Source organism: Bos mutus, chromosome 10 (genome assembly GCF_027580195.1).
Source record: "Bos mutus isolate GX-2022 chromosome 10, NWIPB_WYAK_1.1, whole genome shotgun sequence".
Taxonomy (NCBI): Eukaryota; Metazoa; Chordata; class Mammalia; order Artiodactyla; family Bovidae; genus Bos; species Bos mutus.
The window spans coordinates 50,579,176-50,603,345 of record NC_091626.1 but is presented as its reverse complement, the minus strand read 5'-3'; the positions used below and the strand labels follow the sequence as shown (position 1 = coordinate 50,603,345).

The 24,170-nt window shown below is 42.1% G+C and overlaps 1 protein-coding gene across 1 annotated transcript in view; it reads left to right on the top strand.

The window, feature by feature from the left end:
- The window catches only part of MYO5C (myosin VC), a 117,776-nt gene that overhangs the window by 74,899 nt on the left and 18,707 nt on the right, over positions 1-24,170 (top strand). Inside the window, exons 25-35 of the mRNA XM_070377906.1 lie at positions 2,387-2,567; positions 6,797-6,890; positions 7,178-7,241; positions 7,323-7,403; positions 8,834-9,014; positions 10,799-10,892; positions 11,624-11,687; positions 13,477-13,645; positions 17,206-17,293; positions 20,723-20,821; positions 22,091-22,245. Of these exons, the coding sequence (XP_070234007.1) occupies positions 2,387-2,567; positions 6,797-6,890; positions 7,178-7,241; positions 7,323-7,403; positions 8,834-9,014; positions 10,799-10,892; positions 11,624-11,687; positions 13,477-13,645; positions 17,206-17,293; positions 20,723-20,821; positions 22,091-22,245 (1,270 nt within the window). The remainder of the gene's footprint in view (positions 1-2,386; positions 2,568-6,796; positions 6,891-7,177; positions 7,242-7,322; positions 7,404-8,833; positions 9,015-10,798; positions 10,893-11,623; positions 11,688-13,476; positions 13,646-17,205; positions 17,294-20,722; positions 20,822-22,090; positions 22,246-24,170) is intronic.

Here is a 24,170-nt window from a genome sequence, read left to right as displayed (position 1 = left end):
AATCAATGGCATATTGTTACTCTGCCGCAAACAAAAACAAAATAATGTCATTTGCAGTGACATGGATGGGCCTAAAGATTGTCATACTGAGTGGTGTCAGACAAAGACATATAACATGTGATAGTGCTTTCATGAGGAATCCAAAAGAATGATACAAGTGACCTTATTTATGAAACAGAAATAGAGTCACGGATTTAGAAAACAAATTGTAGTTACCAAGGGGTAAAGGGATAAATCAGGAGATTGGGATTGAGTTAATGTATACATACAGTGTTTCATGATCCTACATCTATTTTTTTTCTTTTGATGTATGTGTGTGCATATGTGAAAGTGGCTCAGTCCTGTCCGACTCTTTGCAATGCTTTGGACTGTAGCCTGCCAGGCTCCTCTATTCAAGGAATTTTCTAGGTAAGAATACTGGAGTGGATAGCCATTCCCTTCTCCAGGGGATCTTCCCAACCCAGGGATCAAACCCAGGTCTTCTACGTTGCAGGCAGATTCTTTACTGTATGAGCCACCAGGGAAGTCCTTTTGATGTGTAGTTGATTTATAATACTATATTAGCTTCAGGTGTACGACATAGTGGTTCAAAATGTTTATACATTATGCTCCATTTGTAGTTATTATAAAATGTTAGCTATATTCCCTGTGTTATGCAATATATCCTAGCAGCTTATTTATATCATACACAGTAGTCTGTACCTTTTAATCTCCTTCCCCTTTCTTGCTTCTCCACCTTCCCTCTCCCTACTGGTAACCACTAGTTTGTTTTTTATGAGTCTATTTGCCTTGCTATATTCATTTGTGTGTGTGTTTTTTTTTTTAATGTTCCACCTATAAAACACAGTGTCTTTTTCTATCTGACTTATTTCACTATGCATAAGATCCCTCAGTTTCATCCATATTGTTGCAAATGGAAATTTTTCTTTTTTATGCCTGAGTAGCATTCCATTGTATATATGTACCACATCTTCTTTATCCATTCATCTGGTGATGGACCCTTAGGTGGCTTCCATATCTTGACTATTGTAAATAGTGCTACTATGAACACTGGGGTGCATGCATTCTTTTAAAATAGTGTTTTCTTTTTCTTTGCATATATACCTAGGAGTGGAATTGCTGCATCATATTTACATCAGTTTTTAAATAGGACTAGTTAACTTTTTACCTTGAGTCTGTTTTTCCATGAATTCTTAACTTTAGAAGAGAGGAAGCTCAGCTCTTGGCATCTCCTGGTCATCTGAGGCCACTTAAGAGCGATCATTTCAAGCAGGGGCTAGAGAGCCAGCCTGAGCTCTTTACAGTCCTCTTCAGCACTCACCCACAGCTCAGTCTGGTCCCTGGTCAGCTGACTGGGAAAGACTTGTCCCATCACAACCCTCTGGAAGCTCAAGGGTCCCACAGTCAGTGGGCACACTCCTGGTCAGCTTCCAAGTCTTAGACTACAAGTCTTAAGATTCTCTTTACATAAGATTTCTGGTTGCAATTTGCTTCTTCAAATGTATTTTCCTGGACTCTTAGAAACACTGTAGTTTTTGTTTTGTTTGTTTTTTTTAAATCTGAAAACAAAGTTTAAATGTTTGTTAATATTTATAAGAAGAAAAGAAACAAAATCCTATTGGGAATATGACTCTCTTCCTCAGGATTTTCCCCATTGTACTATAAAAGCAAGTCATAAAATGGACTGAGTTGACAGCCCAGCAGGTGGGAAAATGATTTAATAAACTCACAGAGTTCCTTGGACAGCTTCAATTCTGACTGGGCCCCTGTGGGCTGTGTGGGGCTGGTCTAGGTTCTGTATCTGTCTGGGGTTATTTTCTTGGGCACTTACCCTGTATTTAATTGTGCAATCTTCTTACAAGGTATTGGCTTTCTGTGGCCTTTGGGGTACCTGTATTTGCTGCAGTTTATTCTAAAATGTTTGACAAGCTGGACCCTTTTCCTTATTAAATGGCCATATTAACTTGTTTAGGACTAAGCCAGGCTGTTCCAGGATCCTTGATTCTAGGCAGGAGACAGGACTTGGCAGAATGTGCCAAGGTCTTTGCTGAGTGAAGCGGTCCCTTTAGGGGACTATGTGGAACCAGGGTGGCTTGGGGGCTATAGTACCCCAACAACCATTGAGTCTTTAAGTTCAGCCTCCCTCTCCTGTGTTCCCTGTGTGTGATCACTGTAGAGCCACACTTCTCTGATTCTGAAGAGGTAAGAAGCTGCCTTAACCTAAGGGGACATAAAAACAGTCTTCTAAAAATAAGGCCACCGTCCTCACAATAGGTCTTCACTTGGCTCTTCCTTTCTGAGTCTCCTCTTATTTCCAAAATGATGTGTAGTTCTAATTAAGGGTAAAGACCTTAGAAATGGTTCAAATTTTTCTTTTGATGCTTAGACTTCTTGAAAAAAGTTTTGAACTGAAAACACAAGACTATGAGAAGCAGATCCGGTCCTTGAAAGAAGAAATTAAAGCTCTCAAGGATGAGAAGATGCAACTACAGCATCAGCTGGAAGAAGAGCAGGTCACCTCTGATGGCCTGAAAGGAGAAGTGGCCCGGCTGAGCAAGCAGGCAAAGGTAAGACTCCTCGATCATCCACGAGCTCTTGGCTGATTTGTCTGCACAAGAGAGAGCGGCTTCACGTCCCCTCGGCTCTGCTGCTAAGTCGCGTCAGTCGTGTCCGACTCTGTGCAACCCCACAGACGGCAGCCCACAGGATCAGCTAAAAGCATCCAAGCTTGTTTCTCCCTCCATTCTTCAATGCAAACCATTTTAGTGAGATTGGAAAATTTTTAAGCTTCCACTAGATACGTGAAACACATGTTAGTAGAATAGTTGTTACAATTACACAAATATCCTCTGTAATCATCATGGAATAGCCATGCATAGTTTAGAAGATATGTCGTGGACTCATACCTGAATTTCTTAGCAGAACTGCCCATGTTCAGACTCTGGGTTCTGATTTCCTACTGTTTAAAATAGTAGATTGGACTGTGGAATCCAGAAGGACCACATATACCTGTGAGCCCTTCATCCTTAGCAGCCACGTAAGACTGATGTCAATCCGGGAGTCACATCATCTGGCTGCAGTTTGTATTTCATGAGATTATGTGGCTGCCCTTGGGGTGAAGTGAGTGAGAGGAAACCACTCACTTCCTCTCTGGTAGCTAAAACTATGATCTAAACTCTTCAGTGTGGTATATTAAGGAGATTAGTCTGATTTTCAAAGAAAATAAACCCATTATCATCATTTATACATGTTATAATAAGCCTATAGGTAAATACCTATACCTAAATAAGGGCTTCCCTGGTGGTTCAGTGGTAAAGAATCTGCCTGCCAGTGCAAGAGATGCAGGTTCAATCACTGGGTCTGGAAGATCCCTTTGAGAAGCAAGCCACTCTAGTATTCTTGCCTGGAAAATCCCGTGGACAGAGGAGCCTGGTAGGCTACAGTCTATGGGTTGCAAAGAGTTGGACACGACCGAGCAACTAAATAGCAATAGGTAAATACAGATAAGACTTGGAACATTTACTTTAACAATACAGAGAGTGGAGCTTGAGGATGGATAGTCCTAGGTCCTGATAGCTCGCCCTGTGACCCTAAACAATGCATGTTACACTTTTGCATCTTCAGTTTTCTAGTCATTCTACTCACTTCATAGGCATGTTACAGGGGTGAGGTCATATATGTAAAATGATCAAAACATGCCAACTTGATCTCCTATTTTACCCACTGTGGAAACAAAAGCTGTATAACCTTTAAACACTTAGGCTAACTTAGAAAATATCCAGAGATGCGAGGGGAGTTTGGGGGAGCATGGATACAAGTGTGCGTATGGCTGAGTCCCTTTGCTGTTCACCTGAAACTATCACAACATTGTTAATTGGCTATCAGATCAGATCAGTCACTCAGTCGTGTCCGACTCTCTGCAACCCCATGAATCGCAGCACGCCAGGCCTCCCTGTCCATCACCAACTCCCGGAGTTCACTCAGACTCACGTCCATCGAGTCAGTGATGCCATCCAGCCATCTCATCCTCTGTCATCCCCTTCTCCTCCTGCCCCCAGTCCCTCCCAGCATCAGACTCTTTTCCAATGAGTCAACTCTTCGCACGAGGTGACCAAAGTACTGGAGTTTCAGCTTTAGCATCATTCCTTCCAAAGAAATCCCAGGGCTGATCTCCTTCAGAATGGACTGGTTGGATCTCCTTGCAGTCCAAGAGACTCTCAAGAGTCTTCTCCAACACCACAGTTCAAAAGCAGCAATTCTTCAGCACTCAGTCTTCTTCACAGTCCAACTCTCACATCCATACACGACCACAGGAAAAACCATAGCCTTGACTAGACGAACCTTTGTTGGCAAAGTAATGTCTCTGCTTTTGAATATGCTATTTAGGTTGGTCATTACTTTCCTTCCAAGGAGTAAGCGTCTTTTAATTTCATGGCTGCAGTCACCATCTGTAGTGATTTTGGAGCCCAGAAAAATAAAGTCTGACACTGTTTCTACTGTTTCCCCATCTATTTCCCATGAAGTGATGGGACCAGATGCCATGATCTTCGTTTTCTGAATGTTGAGCTTTAAGCCAACTTTTTCATTCTCCACTTTCACCTTCATCAAGAGGCTTTTGAGTTCCTGTTCACTTTCTGCCATAAGGGTGGTGTCATCTGCATATCTGAGGTTATTGATATTTCTCCCGACAATCTTGATTCCAGCTTGTGTTTCTTCCAGTCCAGCGTTTCTCATGATGTACTCTGCATATAAGTTAAATAAACAGGGTGACAATATAGAGCCTTGACGTACTCCTTTTCCTATTTGGAACCAGTCTGTTGTTCCATGTCCAGTTCTAACTGTTGCTTCCTGACCTGCATACAAATTTCTCAAGAGGCAGATCAGGTGGTCTGGTATTCCCATCTCTTTCAGAATTTTCCACAGTTAATTGGCTACACCCCAATACAAAATGGGCTTGCCTGGTGGCTCAGATGGTAAAGAATCTGTCTGCAACGCAGGAGACACAGGTTCAGTCCCTGGGTTGGGAAGATCGCCTGGCGAAGGGCATGATAACCCACTCCAGTATTCTTGCCTGGAGAATTTCATGGACAGAGGAGTGTGGTGGGCTACAGTCCATAGTGTCACAAAGAGTTGGACATGACTGAGCTTAATGACTAGACAATGTAAAATAAAAAAAAAAATTTTAATGGCCACACAAAAATTCACCAGTTTTGATGTTTTGTTTTTTTTTTTAATTTCACAGGCAAAATTTTATCTGTCCCAAACACTGTTACACCACACTTCAGTAACAGAAGCTGCAGGTTATAGTCTACACATATATTTTCTCCTTGTTTTTTAATTAAAAACAATAGTAGCGATCTAGACACATGGCTTTCCTGTTTCAATCCCCACCCTCCTTTGTCATGAGTTACAACGCCATGAATGGGTAACATAAATGGAAGGGTTCCATTGCTCAGTGATGCTTCTGTGAGGTGCTTACTTTCACAGATAAGGTGTATACCCTTTTCTCTTCCACTTCCATTTCTCTATCTGCCACCTGGGATGTGGGTGGGAGACTGGGGTTCCAGCAGATATTTTGAACCATAAGAACAGGAGCTGCTGAAAGGCATGGTGGAGTAATTGAGCCGGAAATTGCCTGGGACTGTTCTCTCAGTCTTGGGTTTTCTATCTCTGTGTTTTAATCAATAACAAAAAAAGGGCACATCTCATTTTTATATTAGCCAAACCTAATCTCAATTGATAAGCCTTCTGAAAATTACTATCAGTTAGGGAGATCATATATATAAACATCTGGCCTTACATCAGTTCCAGCTCATCTCTGAAAATTGTACCTGAAAATTGAGTCATATAAACTAAAAATACTTTGACTATGTTTTCTGTTAAATGCTTGATTTTTAAAGCACATCCCTCCCCATTTTTAAGGCAAGCTGCATATTCAGCTCTGTTCATAAGTACATTTTAAGGAAAAGTAATTTAAAAGCTTTTGTGTTTAATGATACAAATAAATAGCAATCACTTTTTAAAGATGTTGTGAGAGCCAGTTGGACATGACTGAGTTCAATGACTAGATAATGCAAAATAAAAAAAATTTTTTTAAATGGCCACACAAAAATTCACCAGTATTGATAAAGTTTTTTTTTTGTTTTAATACACACTGATATGACAACTCACAAAAACAGAAAAGAATATCCAGGAGGGGTTATTCATCTCTGTACAGCTCCCACATCTACACAAGTACAAACCTGAGCTCACAGGTGAATACAGGCAGAACGCAGCCTTCTCCCCACAAGCAGCCTCGCCCCCCTCCTGGACTCGGGTCATGCCCTCCCTGCCAACTCCCACAGACCCAGGGCGCACCCTGGCCCTGCCACTCAGTCCCATCTAAGACTAGCTGCAGCCCAAACCCTAAATAGGTGATGACTTTGCCCACTTCTTTGCGTGCAAGATTCCATCATAGAGTGAGAGAGAACTTGGCCCTTGTGCCTGGACTTCTCTCAGCTCCCTCACCTCCCCATCCCCACCCCAGGTAGTAAGGACTGACTTTTTCCCTTTATATAGTAGGGGGGCTAACTCGGTTGATACAACCAAGTACATGTGAGAATAAGAGTAGCTTAGATAGTTAAACAATACTTTATGGCCAAACTTTATGAGCAGTGAGGGCTTAACAAGATTTTAAGTGAGAAACTGGTGAGGACAACTTGCGTAGATAAACACACAGTACTAGTGCTCCCTTTGTCTGCTGTAAATTGTGACAGCTGTTTTTTCTTCACATGGTTCTGTCATTGCTGGGATTCAGACGATCTCTGAGTTTGAAAAGGAGATAGAGTTACTTCAGACACAGAAGATAGACGTGGAAAAGCATGTGCAGTCCCAGAAAAGGGAAATGAGAGGTAATGAAAATATGAGTCACTGAGTCCATGGCAGGCAGGCTGAAGGCATCATAGGTGTCTCCACTCGGGCAGTGTGTCCTTTGATCTGAGGCTGGTTGGTTGGGTATATGGAAGGTTGAATAGTTGGTTGGCTTCATGATTGGTTGGTTGGATAGCTGGTAAGTTAGCTGATGAGATGGTTAGCTAGAGAGTCTGTAGGGCTAGAGGACCGGGCCCTAAAAAAGGAAATGGGAAAATAGAAATTATGCAAAAATGTAATTTATTCCAGTTCTGCCTTTTCCCCTCAGAAAAGATGTCGGAGATCACCAGACAACTTCTTGAGAGCTATGACATTGAAGATGTAAGAAACAGGTAATCATTTTTGCGTGAACAAGTATTTAGAAACACATAATACATGAGAGAAATGATTCTCTCACCCTCTTCATGTTTCAGGCTCTCTCTGGAAGATTTGGAACATTTAAATGAGGATGGAGAACTTTGGTTTGCTTATGAAGGACTAAAGAAAGCAACACGGTGAGAAATTTCCCTCAGGATTTTTCATGGTTTTTCAGAGACAAAATACTATTGCAAAGTCAAAAATTTACCTTTAATAGATTTGATTGACAAAGTAAATTCCTTACAGAATGGTCTCATAATTCCTGGGATGATTTCTTCAAGGATTGAGCAGTTAGTTTAATAATGAAGAACAATCTCTTTGTGGGATAACTGGCCAAGTAGTAAAACACATAACCTATTAAATGAAAACTGATAGCAAACAAGTTAGCCAGTGTTGCTATAGATATATTGTTGTTATTGTTTAGTCACAAGCCATGTCTGACTCTTTGTGACCCTGTGGACTGCAGCATGCCAGGCTTTCCTGTCCTTCACTGTCTCCCGGAGTTCGCTCAAACTCATGTCCATTGAGTCAGTGATGCCATCCAACCATTTCAACCTATGTTACCCTCTTATCCTCCTGCCCTCAATCTTTTCCAGCATCAGTGTCTTTTCCAACGTGTTGGCTCTTCGCATCAGGTGGCCAAAGTATTGGAGCCTCAGCTCAACATCCGTCCTTCCAATGAATATCCAGGGTTGATTTCCTTTAGGATTGACTGGTTTGATCTCCTTGCAGTCCAAGGGACTCTCAAGAGTCTTCTCAGCACCACAATTCAAAAGCATCAATTCTTCAGCATTCAGCCTTCAGCAGTGCAGGAGACCCAGGTTCAATTCCTGGGTTGGAAAGATCCCCTGGAGAAGGAAAGGGCCACCCACTCCAGTATTCTTGCCTGGAGAAGCCCATGGTCAGAGAAGCCTGGCAGGCTACAGTCCATGGGGTCGGTAGAGTACAACGCAACTTAGTGACTTCCCCACCAGCCTTCTTTATGGACCAACTCTCACTTTCACTTTCCTAGATATATAGATGTGTTTAAATTTAATATGTTTGCTTTCTTAAAATTAATAAACTATTTTTAGAGCACTTTTAGGTTCACAGAAAGTACAGAGATTCTTCATATACCTCCTACCCCTACACACACAGCCATCAACATGTGTCACCAGAGGGTACATCTGTTAGAGCCGATGAACCTATACTGACACACCATTATCACCCAGAGTCAATAGTTTACACTCTTGATGTTGTACATACTATGGGTTTTGAAAAATGTGTAGTGACATGTGTCTTTATCATTGTTGCATCAAACAGAGCGTACTTTTAATTATTAGAATAGAAACATAATTTTTAAAATGTCTAAAAATTTTTTTATCATCCACTACCTGTTAATACCACATAACATCACATAGCTGAAGTTTGTAATTATACATTACTAATTCCATAGCCTGTAACCTTTTGGACACAGGTGAACTTTATGTGCTTAGCACCTGGCGCTGATTGTGGGTTTTCATAACTGCTGAGAGTTGTCATCAGGATAAAGACCATGTGGTTAATTTCTTGATCATTCCTCTGACAGCGTTTTGGAGAACCATTTCCAGTCCCAGAAGGACTGCTATGAAAAGGAGATTGAAGCTCTGAACTTCAAAGTGGTGCATCTAAGTCAGGAAATCAACCACCTGCAGAAATTATTTAGAGAAGAGAATGACATCAATGAAAGTATCCGTCATGAAGTTACCAGGCTAACATCGGAAAACATGGTATGATCTCAGCCTTTATTCTAGAGATGTTATGCTTTAGTGAAGTAAAGTTCAGTGTCTCAGCTGGAAAACAAATTACATTTTCCAGGAGTGAAAGAACTGGTTCAGAAGATAAAACTATAAAATTACACCAGCCTAGAAAGCGTTTTGAAAGTGTGTACCGTGGGATGAGTCCGAGTTCTGTGATTTGTGTGTGCTTTTAAATTTATATATGTTAAATCTAGCCCCAACCCCTTGGAAAGTCACAAAAAGCATAAAGATAAAAAGGTACCTCTTGAGAGGGGCTTGCATGCGGAAGGTCAGTTGCCCTCTTCTAGCTCTTCATCTCACTGTTTCAACAACTTCCTTCTTCCATGATGCCTGCTCTTCTCCACTGCATTTGTCTAATTCTTCCTTCTCACTTTTATCTACTGGTATGAAGGAATGCCTTAGGAATCTAATTATCAAAAACATGCCTTTCTTAACCCCATACCCCCTGCAGCCACCACCCCATTTCTCTGGGGGACTTGGCCATACTTCTCCATGCCATCTGGCTGTGATAGCTCCACTCATCTCCTGTTTGTGGCCACCCCATGCTGCGGTGTGTTCCTCCCTCTAACTGAATCTGCCTGCACAGAACTGAACACAAAGATTCCTTTTCACCCTGGTCTTAATCTCTCTGCAGCATTTGGTAATGTTTTTAATCACTCCCTCTTCCTCTTTATTGTTCTCTTGGCTTCCAGGACACCATGCTCTCCTGGGTTTCTTATCCCACCTCACTGGTTGCTCCTTCTCAACTTCTTTACTGGCTTTTCCTCCTCTGCCTAACCTGGGAGTATTAGGAAATCTCAAGGATGTGTCAGCAGGTGAGGAGAAATGACCCTGGGCACAGCAGATGTGTGAAACAGTAGTTAAGGACCTGCACATTTTTATTTACTACTTGGCTGAAACTTTAATGAGGAGTTTACAGTAAGATCTGATTGCACAATCAAACAAGTATTTTTCATCTTAACTTCAGAGGCACAGGTGTTTTCATAAACATGTACAGTTGAAAAAAAACTCTCCTTACCTGACTGTGCTCAGCTGGTAAAGAATATGCCTGCAATGTGGGAGACCTGGGTTCGATCTCTGGGTTGGGAAGATCCCCTGGAGAAGGGAAAGGCTACCCACTCCAGTATTCTGGCCTGGAGAATTCCATGGACTGTATAGTGCATGAGGTCGCAAAGAGTTGGACATGACTAAGCGACTTTCACTTGCACCTGACTACAAGTAGAAATGGTGGACGTTTAAACAAGCATACAGCTAGACAAGGACAGAGGATTATGAAACTTATTGGATCGTTCCAGACCTCTGATAAGAAAGCAGTGCGTGGCCTGGAATTCACAGGGCACAGCAGGACCCCTTTGAGATGATCTCCTATTTCTGATGAGGAGATCATGTCTCTGAACCAAAGAGACTGGTTGTCATTCTTCCCATCTCCCTCCCTCAGCTCAGCAGAGAATTCCCATAAATCCTCCCAGATGGTGCCCCTCCAGGAGCCCTCCGGGATGTGGAGGGTGGAGCTGGGTGAGAACCACACACTCTGAGCATGCTGGTATTTCTTGTGACAGTATAGGTCTTGAGGTAAAAAACATGATTTCATCCAGTCTAATACCTTGGCTAGCTGTCTTACATAACTATTCTAGACGTATGTTCCATGGGGTTAAAGATCTAGGCAGTTTAGTTTGCTTCTGAGCAGCTCTGGGATTTTAAAGTTCATATATCAAAGTGTTTCATATTCTAATATTTCCAATTCTTCTCTGAAGATGATCCCAGACTTTAAACAACAAATTTCAGAACTGGAAAAACAGAAGCGAGATCTCGAAATCCGCCTGAATGAACAAACTGAAACCATGAAAGGTAACTGGAACCCTCATGAACCTGCTTTTAGAAAATGGTTTCCTGTTGGGGGAAAAGGTGGTTAGGGAGTTGAGGATGACATGTGCACACTGCTGTATTTAAAATAGGTAACTAACAGGGACCTACTGTACAGCACATGGAACTCTGCTCAATGTTACGTGGCAGCCTGGATGGGAGGGGAGATTGGGGGAGAATGGATACATGTATATGTATGGCTGAGTCCCTTTGCTATCCACTTGAAACTGTCACAACATTGTTAATTGGCTTTACTCCAATATAAAATAGAAAGTTTTTTTGAAAAAGAAAATGGTTTCCTGTATCCAAGAAATGACCAAAAGGTCATTGTCAAACTGATTCTCCAAGGACTTAGGTGACATAAATGTGAAAGTGGGATGTGTGGACAGTACAGTAAGATTCATAGGCATTTGAAGGCAGCAGCTGCCTCCAAGCAAGCCCTGTTGACTTTTGCCGACTAAGATCTCGGGCTCCAGTGTTGCTTGATATTCCTATTTTTAAAGAAAAAATAGAAATCCAGGTTTTTATGTGAAATATCACAATTTTTAAATAATGGCTTATGAAGTTTTTAAACATTGTTCAGATCAAATAAAACCTCATCTCTAGCTGGGTGCATTTTAGGACTCCTGATAACTGAAAATATGAAATATGATCAAACTCAAATCAGAATGCAGTGGTATGACCCCCCAAAGGACTGATAGCTCTTCTTGTCTTAGGAAAACTAGAAGAATTGTCAAATCAGTTGAATCACAATCAAGAAGAAGAAGGAACACAGAGCAAGTAAGTGTCAACCTGCATGTACCTCAAGCCCACACTCATGCAATGCTTTGCTTTTCTGAAATTGTGGGAGATACCAAAGAAGGTTATTAAGCCACAAAAGCAAGATATTCTTCAGGTGTAAAAATAAATGCTTGTGTACACACACACCCTCCTCTGGGATAATGTACAAGAAATGAAACCAACAAAACATTGGTTGCCTGCAGGAAGGGTAACTGGGTGACTGGTGCCCGGAAGATGGAAGAGACTTGCTTTTCACTGTGTACCCGTTTATGCCCTTAGAACATTATGCCATATGCATAAATTATGTCTTCAAAAAACTGATAAAATAATATCGTATGAGAGAGGACAGTGTTTCTCTCAGCAGGCCACTTAGGGTGAGGCTTAAAATCCATTTTGATAGAGAATCTTCATTTGATAACTGCTCCCCCAAATTACATCCTGACCAACAGAGCCCCTGGTGGAACCTTGTGAGAAAAATGTTTTGTGACGAGCTTGTTGAGATACTTTGTGTAAAATTTTTTTGATGATGATCAAAAATTATTTTAATAGAAATTTTAACCATTTCTCTGGAGAAGCAGATAAAAGAATAATCAGTGGTGTTTTAATTCATTTAAAACGCACATTGAGCTTTGACAAATACATGAAGGTGCGAAGGTGAGTGAGGCATTTGCCCAAACCCTCAATTTCCTCAGTGTCTTGTGTTCCAAGATCCTTACCTGTGTAATTTACTTCCACTCATCACTGAACTTCTTCCAGTCAATCAGAGTGGTGAATTCCCTTAGTCATATTCATGTACAGACACACAGTGTGTGGGTTCTTCCCTCTCTCTTAGAAATATAGAAAGATTATGCATTTCCTGCTGACTTTTCCATCATGGAGAAGTTGACAAACATTCATAGAATCACTGGATCATAACTGTAAAACATTTTTAAAGCTTTATTTTGATTCAATTCTTTCATAATAAAATCTAGATTAAATTATTTATGTGTAACTCAAGTTAGAATTGCAATTTTAGAGCTTTACATTCATTAAAGGGTACCATTTTATATCCTAGTGTTTTTCCATACCACATAACATTGCTCATATCAAATAATATTTTTATAGCTTAGATTAGATTGTGCTTTTGTATGGTAAAAATATTTTGGAAAATTTTATAATCTTTAGAAAAGTCAGTTACCCTGACTTCTTCACTGTGAATTTTATTCACAATCATTTTGTTATCCTAATCAGATTAAAATCGACTCTCATATTATTATTTATCATCAGAGGAATAGATGTCAAACTTGTCATTCAGGTTCCATTCCAATTTAAAAATCCTCAAGATACTTAATTTCAAGAAAAATAAATAAACACTCTACATCCCAGAGAGAATTTCTTCATTGGGAGGGTAGGGGCCAGGTGTAGGAAAGTGGTGGGCATCATTTTGGGACTCTGGATGGGGTCCCTTTTCTTCTCTCTCTGATCCCTGGATTTTTGAGTATCTGATCCCAGGCTTTTCACAAAGGAGATAATGACTGGGCTTTTGGTCATAAGGGTGTGAGTGGGTATGGATGTCTTACGGGAGCCATCAAGGGGTGTGGGCGAGTGAGGATGAGAAATTTTTATCAGGTTAAGAGACTGAAGCAGCTGTGGACTTCTATACCCCACTAACCCTGGTCTCTTCCCCCACGCTGTGAGCACTCCCCTATTCAGGTACAATTTGTTTTACACGTAAGTTGGCCAAACTATTTTTCCACTGATTTTTCATGATGATCAAATTTATACCAAAACTTCCTAATCCTTTCCTCAGGACCATAGAAGCCCAAAATGAAATACATACCAAAGAGAAAGAGAAGCTGATGGATAAGATTCAAGAAATTCAGGAGGCCAGTGAGCACTTGAGGAAACAATCTGAAACTGAAAATGAAGTCAAGAGTAGTTTCCAGCAGGAAGCATCTCGTCTCACTATGGAGAAGAGGGTGAGAAGTTTTCTAACCCGTTGATAAATGACTGCCTGTGTGCAGGTATCACTGAAAGGGGGGACAGGCCACCCCAAGCATCTGATGAGTAGCATCCACCTCTCACTGGAGCAATCTGTTTCTTTTTCTCAAAAGACAGGTGGCCTCTGTGGTTACGGCCATTGCAGGGGAGCCAGGGGATTTACGCAGGCTGAGAGAGGACCAGTGGAAGGTCCTGAGCATTGTCCCATGGGCAGTGCTTGTCTGAGATGACAACAGCCTTGCCTGGAGCATGTTGAGGATGCCAGGCTGATGTGTGACCTTCTCTGAACAAAGCTTACTCCATCCAAGACCCCCGCTTGCTTCTGGGGAAATGCTCTTCCCATAATTTTCAGAGTCAAAGTGTTCTTCTATGAAATGATCAAAATAATAGGTGGCTAACTTTTTAAACTATGAAAGTATTCATCCAGTTATAAATGCCCCTGTCAAAATGGCATTTGGCAACTCTGTTAGCTCCCAGAAATGCTTCTGAAATTGTATTGGTGTGTGAAACCCACAAGGATGAGAAGCGCCAGAGTAGCAGATGGAGTAGTTTCCTGGGAGGTGGATGCTCTCAGGCGCCTTCCTGGCCTGGCAGCCTCCAAGACCATGACCAGGTAAGGGCTCACCCAGCCAGTGGTCAGGCCGCACATGCCCACTGGCTCTGCTCCTCCTCATCAGGCCCCCCCATTTCCTATCTCACAAGAAAAACATGATAGGGTAAAATCATATTTTGCAGTGTCAGAACTTAACTTAAAAGGGTAGTTATATATATAAAAAGAGGAATGCAGAGAGTTTAACATTTAATAGGAAATAATACATTCTAGTCAGATGATCCCTGGAAAATCCCATGGACAGAGGAGCCTGGAGGGCTGCAGTCCATGGGGTTGCTGAGGGTTGGACATGACTGAGCGGCTTCACTTTCACTTTTCATTTTCATTCATTGGAGAAGGAAATGGCAACCCACTCCAGTGTTCTTGCCTGGAGAATCCCAGGGACGGGGGAGCCTGGTGGGCTGCCGCCTATGGGGTCGCACAGAGTCGGACACGACTGAAGTGACTTAGCAGTAGCAGCAGCAGTCAGATGATCCAGATCATCACTTGGGTGATGACCATCTTTTTTGAGAGGGGTACGCCTTTCTCAGAGAATAGGTTTCTCAAGTCACACCATAAGGATAGTCTTATTGAATTTAGGACCCATCCTGATCCAGTGTGACCTCACATTGATCCTTGGTTTAATTGCAACTGCAGAGACCTTATTTCTAGTAAGGTCACATTCTGTGGTTCTAAGTGGATATGAAGGGTTTTTAACTTTCTATTTTATATTGGAGTATAGCCAGTTAACAATTTTGTGATAGTTTCAGGTGAACACTGAAGGGGCTCAGCCACATATGTACGTATATTCATTCTCCCCCAAATCCCCCTCCCATGTAAGCTGCCACACAACATTGAGCAGAGTTCCCTGGGCTATAAAGTAGGTCTTTTGGTTATCCATTTTAAATAAAGCAGTGTGTACATGTCCATCTAAATGGATGTGAATTTCAAGGAGACACTGTTCAGCCCACTGCATGAGCCTCTGAGTCAAAGAAAATCATTTATTTAAAGTTGGAAAGAAAAGTTTAAGCGATCTTCTATTTATCAAAGAAATACCAAATTAAAGCTAGGTATTTTTTTGATTCTCAAATAATGGAGATCTTATGGTGCTGGTGAGAACACCCTGAAGTGCACCCAGCTACACATGATTTCAGGGGATAGAAATTGGTGTCAACTTTCTTAGGGGCAGTTTGGAGGCAAATGTCAGGAACCTCTGAAAGTGCATTCCCTTTGACTCAGTGATGCAACTTCTGAGATTCTGTCCTAAGTAGATAATTAAATATGTGAACAAGGATTTTCATCTAGAATGGTCAGCATAGTATTATTAGACACAGCAAAAAAAGAAAGGATGCCCAGCTGTAGTGGGTAGATTAAATTATTGTATATCAGATGACAGTTTGGTATATTATCAATGATGGGGGAAATATCTACAGTATAATAAGAAACAGAATTTAAAACTTTACAAGCAGTATGACCCAATTTTATAAAATGGATATATGCCATATTAGGAGGAAAAAAATGAAATAAAACATAAACAGTGATTTCCTCAGGTTCTGGATTGATGGGTGACTTTTTAATTATTAGATGTATTGTAAAATAGGCTCAAATAGGAGGGAAGAAACTGCGCCCACAATCCCACATGTGAGGCCAGATAAAGCTCCTAATGTGTTTAGCCAGGAACATGACTGTAGTAGGGAGAGGTAGCCATGAGTAGAAACAGCACAACTTCCCTGGGCTCTGAGAGTCCCCAGAGGGCCCATCCATGCCTGCAGGGACTGATTGCGAGGTGGGAATTGCTGGATCAGAGAAGCCTGAATCCTTTCTGTGTCAAAGCCCTTGGAGTTCAGGGAGAACCTGAATACTCTCTGCCCTTTATAGGAAATATTTATAGGTGTCCAAGACTCTTCTGGTTCTTGAGCCAAATTCAGCATAGGCAGGGCCACCCCCTTTATCAGGAAGGAGAGGCAAAGCCAGGACCCAAATCTCTGAAGCCTCTCTGCCTTCAGCTTCTGACATCAAGAGAGCACATTTTCACACCTGCGTGTGAAAATTTTTAAACTCTCTACGATGGGCATGGCTTTATCAAGGAAAAATTAGATCAAGATAAATGTGGTATACCCATACAATAGGATAGTATAGTATTCAGTCAAAAAAAAAGGAGTGAAGTACTGGGAATTCCCTGGTGGTCCAGTGGTCATGTGGAGAAGGCAATGGCACCCCACTCCAGTACTTTTGCCTGGAAAATCCCATGGATGGAGGAGCCTGGAGGGCTGCAGTCCATGGGGTCGCAAAGAGTCGGACACGACTGAACGACTTCACTTTCACTTTTCACTTTCATGCATTGGAGAAGGAAATGGCAACCCACTCCAGTGTTCTTGCCTGGAGAACCCCAGGGACGGGGGAGCCTGGTGGGCTGCCGTCCATGGGGTCGCACAGAGTCGGACACGACTGAAGCGACTTAGCAGCAGCAACAGCAGCCAGTAGTCAGGACTCAGTGCTTTCACTGATTGGAGGAAACTAAGATCCCACAGCCAAAAAAACAATGAAGTACTGATACCTGCTGCAGCACAGATAAACCTGGAAAGCGTTATTCCAAATGAAAGAAGCCAGACACAAAAGGCCACATATTCTATGATTTAATTTATATTAAATATTTAGAATAGGCGAATATGTAGAGACAGTAGGTAGATTAGTGGTTGTCCAGGGCTGGGAAGGAATAGGAGGGCAAAGAGTTGCCAGCTAAAAGTTATATGTTTGTTTTTAATGTGATGAAAATATTCTGGAATCAGATGGTGGTGATGGTTGCACAACCAACTATACTGAAAATCATGAGTGTACACTAAGTGGGTGAATTGTGTGGTATGTGAATTACAGCTCAGCAAAGTTCTTACCAAATAATAGAATTAAGATGCTTCTGAGCTAACATCCTCTTTCTTTTGATTTTTGTAGGATCTTGAAGAAGAGTTAGACATGAAGGAAAGAGTGATTAAAAAGTTACAAGATCAAGTGAAGACTCTTACCAAGACAATTGAAAAAGGTAGAAAAACAACATCCATGTTCCAATTTTTTTGAACTTTCAGCTACAGTTTACATGTGTTGACATATTACTTCCTGATGTGGTCCAAAGAATTTGAAAACTAAAGAAATGAGTCTCCGCTGGTGTGTTTGGGGCCCAGTGATGGGCTAGTGGAGATCCTTAAAGGCAGGCAGGTGGCTCACCACCTCTCAGGTGATACCAGATGTGCTCATGTAATTGTAAGGGGTACCCTGAAAGGAATGCTTTTAACCTCTTTCTCTGTTAACTCTCTCGTTGTTAAAATGGAATTGTGAAAACGTTTCAGATTTAACTGCTTTAAAGTTTATTTCCTCTCTGTTACATGGGGTCAATATCCTACTTTCTATTAGAAGAAAAGATACTAGATAGCTAATTAGATATCTATTAGATAGCTAAGAAGCCAGACTGAAGTCCTCAACATGAACTGAATTGCACACTGAGTGTCCTTATAAGTTCCAGGGAAAAAGATTCTCTGCCTTTCTTTCGTTCGCCTGATTCTGTGTCACTGAATTTTTCTTTTTTTTAAATTGATTTTTAATTGGAAGATAATTGCTTTACGATGCTATGCTGGTTTCTGCCATACAACAGTGTGAATCAACCATAAGTACACATACGTCCCCTCCCTCTTCAGCCTCCCTCCCACCCCCATCCCACCCCTCCAGGTTGTCACAGAGTGTCCATAGGTTGAGTTTCCTATGTTGTGCATAGCTTCCCACTGGCCGTCTGTTTTACATATGGTAATATATATGTCCAGTGCTTCTCTCGAATTCACCCCACCCTCTCCTTCCCCTGCTGTGTCCACACGTCTGGTCTCTATGTCTGTGTCTCTATTCCTGCCCTGCAAATAGTCACTGAAACGTTCTGACTTTTCTCATCTAACTCTTTACTCATTTGTTCAATATTGCTGCTTTCTCCCAATCTCTGTCACTAAGGTTGTATCTGCAACTCTCTGTTCCTTTTACTATCCTCATTTCTTTGAAGAACTCCTTTATTGGTTTTTTTTTTTCAACTTTTCATCAGACTTTAAGTTTCCAAAACCAAAATGAGGCTCTTTTCCTTTCCATAATTATTGATAAAGGTCATCTGCCCCATGAGGGAAGAGACCATGTCTGTCCTTCCCATTACCCCATGGTATCCCCATTGTGGGAAAGAATGAATCAACTGCCATCTCTACGTAAGGACTTCCAAAATCCACCTGCCGTTCCTCACTTTTCCTGAGTCCTACTCCCTTTTTGCCTCTAAGATTACTCCTTCACCTTTCTATTATCACCTCCAGCCCAACTTGTTTTAAGTGGAATGCATCAGCTTCCATTCCTGTATCAGGTATCTATTGATCATATAACAAACTACTCCCAAATTTAGTAGCTTAAAATGACAAACACTTAACAGTGCAATTTCTGAAGGTCGAGAATCTATAAGCAGCTCAGCTGGCTGGTTCTAGCTGAGTCACAGTAGAGTAGTCAGCAAGGATGCTGACATCTGAAGGCTTAGCTGGAGCTGGAGTACCTGCTTCCAGGCTCACTCACATGACTGTTGTCAGGAAAAGCCAGTACCTCTAGGACACTCTTTAGGTGGTACTAGCTCCCAAGAAACATGCTCAGATACAAGTCACCACACTTAAGAATACCCAAAATAGGATGTCCTTATCAGGTACTTCTGCATCATTTATTGGTTTTCCCGGTCTAGATGGAGTTCAGCAATCAGTGGTCCTTCTTACCATAAACAGGTTGCTTAGTAAAATAGTTAACATTCTACCTTTATCAGTCTTCAAGGGAACAGGGCTGGTAAATCACAGAACAAACTCTCATGCAGTAGAAGAGAGTTCTGTTAATTCTTTACCTGTATTATCTTCTTTCTCACCCATCAGAGCCTACTCACTTTTCTTGGCCCAGCTGGAGTGCTACCTCCTTCAAGAACCATTTTTCAACAGTTCTTACTTACCTCTGCATAAATTCTTGTGTCCTCTATTTATTTTTTATGGCTGCTTAGCAAATCACCGTGAAATTAGTGGCTTAATAGAACATGAAACTTACAGTTCTGGATGTCAGAAGTTCAAAATGGTGTTCACTGGCTTAAAATCAACACGTCAGCAGGGCTTCTGGAGGCTTTAGGAGGAGATTCTATTCCCTTGCCTTTTCCAGCTTCTAGAGGCCACCCACTTTTCCTGACTTGTGGGCCTCTTTCACCATCTTCAAATTTGGCAGCATAAAATCTTTGGAATCATTCTGACATTCTAACTTGTACTTCTATAAGTCACATCTCCTCTCAGAGTGGACATGAGTCTTTGGGGACCAGAAGGCAGACTGTGGCCCACCCAAAGATATCCACATCCCAGTCCCCAGAACCTATGAATATATGACTCTACATGGCAGAGGGATTTTGTATATGTGAGTATGTGAGTATTTTTTTTTAATTATTTGTTTGGCTGCCTCAGGTCTTAGCTGTGGCAAGCCGGATCTTCATTCATCATCTTTTGTTGTGGTGCACTAACTCTAGTTTGGACATGGGCTCCAGAGCACATGGGCTCAATAGCTGTGGTACACAGGCTTAGTTGCTCCATGGTATGTGGAATCTTAGGACCCCGACCAAGGATTGAACCCATGTCCCCTGCATTGAAGGGGGATTCTTAACCACTGGACCACCAAGGGGAGTCCCTATGTGAAGGATCTTGAGATGAGGAGATCTACTTGGATCATCCAAGTAGATCCAATATAATCACAAGAGACTTTGTAAGAAAGAGACAGGAATGACAGAGTGAGGGAAGGTGATGGAAGCAGAGAGAGAGAAAGAAGTGATGATAGAAGCAGAGGTCAGAGTGATGTGGCCAGAGCCAAAGAATGTGGTCAGCCTCTAGAAACTGGAAAAGGCAAGAAATGAATTCTCCACTAGAGCCTCCAGAAGAAAAACAGCTCTGCTGACATTTCGATTTTTGTACTGTAAGATCTGTTTTAGTCTATGAACTCCAGAACTGTAAGATTTTTTAAATTGTAGTTTAAAAAATTTTTGTTTTATGCCACTGTAACAGTGGCATAAAACAGCACATAGGAAACTAGTCCAGCCACCTTGGGATCATGCTGTTTGGTGACTGCACACTACATGTTTTGTGAATCTCGTTTTTTTTTAACTGTAATAAGGCAGAAGCAATATCCTGTATTGCTTTCATATCCCTACTGCACTCATTATATACCAGGTGACCATGAGAAAATACATTGGCAGCTATACTCATGGATATACTCATAGATAAGAATTGCTACCAGAAGAAATTCTTCAGGCTTCAATAAAGTTTGCATTTATCAGAAAGCCAGAGCATTTCATGGGCAAATCAGCCAGAATGGGATGGAAAGAGATGGAGTAGTCTCATTATAATGCTTGTTATTGTGTATTTAGCTGATTATTTGCCTCTGCCTACAGCCAATGACGTGCACCTGTCCTCAGGACCCAAGGAGTACCTTGGAATGCTGGAATACAAGAGAGAAGATGAGGCCAAGCTCATTCAAAACCTCATTCTTGGTAATGAAACCTGGGACTCTGAATTTTTGCTTAATTTTTGAGAACTTGAGCCTTAGTCATTGCCACGGTCTTGGGCAGGGATGATAGTTCCTCTTTTTCCTCCACTGCTTCTTCCCCTAGCACAGAGCTTCTCAGCCTCATTTTTGACCATGTGATTCTTTGTTTCGGGTGGATAGGGGCTTTGTATTGTAGGATATTGAGCAGTATCATTGGCTTCTATTCTCTAGAATCCAGTGGCAACCCCTAATCATGACAATAAAAAAAAATGCTGTCAGACATTGCCACATGCCTTCTGGCATCTGCTACCTTGCCTTCAGTTGAGATGCACTACCCTAACCTCTTCCCAAGTCTCATCACATGGTCAGGGTAGAAGACACACCTCCTCATCTTTGTGGTTTAGCACAGGAGTCTTGGGAGAAGTAACCGTGGCTCCCTTGTTCCATTTGCCTTCTGCTGAGAAATTCGTTTGTGTGGCAGGGCCTTCTCAGCCATGGCTATTACAGGAATCTCCCGATTGGCATGCTGTATGGTTGGCAGTCTTAGAACCAGTGCTACTAGCCTGCCTGTCGTCACCATGGAAACCACATAGTCTTCTAGGGAGAAGGAGAAAAACTGCCTCCCTATCAGCTGGTCCCAGGATCTCAAAGCAGAAAGCCCATGTATAGCCTTACTCCTCTTCTCCTAAGTGACCCTCCCCAGAGCACAGGAGCCGCCTACCCATTCTTTCCACCCTGCACTGGTACACAGCTGAGGGGCCTCTTTGTTCCCCTGTCCTAATGCAGACATGGGGAGGTCTTTGTTTGCTTTTCTTAACTTGTTCTATAAAGTTTCTCTCTACATCCCTACTCCGACTTCCAGCCATTCTCTTCTCCTCAAGGCCAACTGATCCTCCTCTGCAGGACTGTTGTACACCTGTTTTCTCTATTCATGGCAGAGGCATGTGATTGCTAAGATCATTCCATCCTCATCATAGAGGCTGAAGTGGGGGTGCATGGACTGGGGTTCCTCTCTTACCTTGGAGATATGAAATTCTGTCTTTTATTCAACCTTGGAAAAGAGAAAATACTTTGCAAATGAGAAGTAAGAGAAGCAGGTGGCACCTGCATGTATATTTTTGCTAAGAAAAAAAGCCAGCCTTAATTCCTCAAAGGGAAAAAACATCTCTGGGTATTCAGGCACTGCATCAAGTACAGAAAAGCAGACACCCCCACCCATACATAGGTTTCTTATCGGGGGAGCTGCAGTCCTCACCGACTCTCTCTGCTCCAGACCTGAAGCCCCGCGGTGTGGTGGTGAACATGATCCCCGGGCTGCCGGCTCACATCCTGTTCATGTGTGTACGCTACGCAGACTCTCTAAATGACGCCGACATGCTCAAGTCCCTCATGAACAGCACCATTAATGGCATCAAGCAGGTGGTTAAGGTAGGAACTACTTTTCTGACATTGGACCTTGGTATTAGGGCTACTTTAGGAACATTTGTGGAAATGACCAGATGCCCAGACTTTTCCCAACCTACACCTCCAGTGTTTGGTCAACTACATGCTTCTTCAAGCCAGTCAGAGGCCCAGTGAAAGACGCCAATCTAATTAGGAAAAGACAGCTTAGGTCAGACAGCCCTAAGGGTGGGACACGGCCAGTTACACCTCAAGTCCTTACCTGTAAGACTACAACCTGATGGTCACCACCCCATCACGTCTGTCCCCTCAGGTGTGAGATTCTTGACTGTAGGGAGTATGTGTCTATCCACGTAACAAGTTTGAATGCCAAGGAATAGGAATAGCCGAAAAATACTCATCTCTTCCCTTGGCACTTATATAATTCTCCTTTATAAAACCACAGTATATACTTTTATTCTTAGCCCAGACATGAAGATAAGGTATATGTAAGGGACCAGTAAAATATAGATCCATTATCCTTTATTCCCCTTCCAAATAAGGAGTAATGTTTGATTATGAGATGTATTTAAAATGTTTAGTTGGGAAAGTCCTATCTTACTTTTAGTAAAATATGTGTTCTAGAAAAGTCATGAGCAATCAAACCCTATCTTAAATACTCTTGGAAAAGAGAAGAAATAAAAGCAGTGAGTGCATCAGGAAATGGGTAATTCTCCCACCGTCCACCCTGCCCAATTTTGTACTAAGAATTCATTATTCATCAGGAGTTAGGAGTAGAAAGCTGACATTGATTTGGTGCTTTACAGTCAGTCTTCATGGGAGCCACCCATGTGTTCTTAGAAGAGACTGCCATAAATCATGTTTTTCCTGTCCCTATTTTCCTAAGTTGGGTTTTCTGCAGACACACTCGCATTACGTTCCAGGCTGTAGGCACACGGTGTTTGCCCCTTCTTGCTGCTCTGGAATGTTTAAATACTTTGAAAGTGAAAGGTACATAGCATAAGGAGTATGAAGCCTTTCTTGTGAGCATCTTCCACCTCAGCTTCTTCAGCGGCTCCGTGATCCTCCCACTCCAGTGCACAGCACGTTAAAGCAGCCCTCACTTGTTCCACATACCCCCTTGACCACTGGGCCTTTTTCTCACACACCCCCTCCTGGCTGCCAGAGCACTTAAAATACTTGTCTCCACCAACTATTTTTCCCTCCTTGCAGCCTGGCTTCTACCCACATTACTCCACAGAAAGATCACCAGTAATTCCTCTTGCTAAATCCAATGGTATTTTATTAACTTATTCTCTTTAAATGGATTAAACAGTAGCAGCACCTCTTTGAAACTCTCTGACATTGTTTTTTAAAACCCAGGGCTCTCCCAGTTTTCTTCTTATCTCTCTGGTCTTCATTACTTCTGACTCCTTTGCTCATTCCTCTCCTTCCTGTCCCATAAGTTGGAATGTTCTTGCCAGCAGAGTCCTTGATCCTGAGCTCTTGTCTGGCCACCCTTTTCCTTCAAGGAGGATATCCTTCTGCCTCTCTCCTGTGGTTTTCTCAGCTGCCCTGGTTCCCCATCATTTCTGCATCCTCTGAGTTTTTGTAGCACCGCCTATGCCTACCATGTAAGCTGTCAGCCACCTATTTAACTGTGTCCTACATATGTCGTGTCTGTCTTCCCAGCCAGAATGTGACATTTGGAGGCCAAGGACTGAGACTTTTCTCAGGCATTCCTACAGTGCCTGCTTCAAGTGTCATAACAGATGATATAACCTGTACAGAAGTACTTTGCAAACCATAATCTGCTAAATAAATACGGCTTTATTTTCATGTTGTTGTTCAGTTGCTCAGTCGTATCTGACTCTTTGCAACCCCATGAACTGCAGCACGCCAGGCTTCCCTGTCCTTCACCATCTCCCAGAGCTTGCTCAAACTCATGTCCATTGAGTCAGTGATGCCATCCA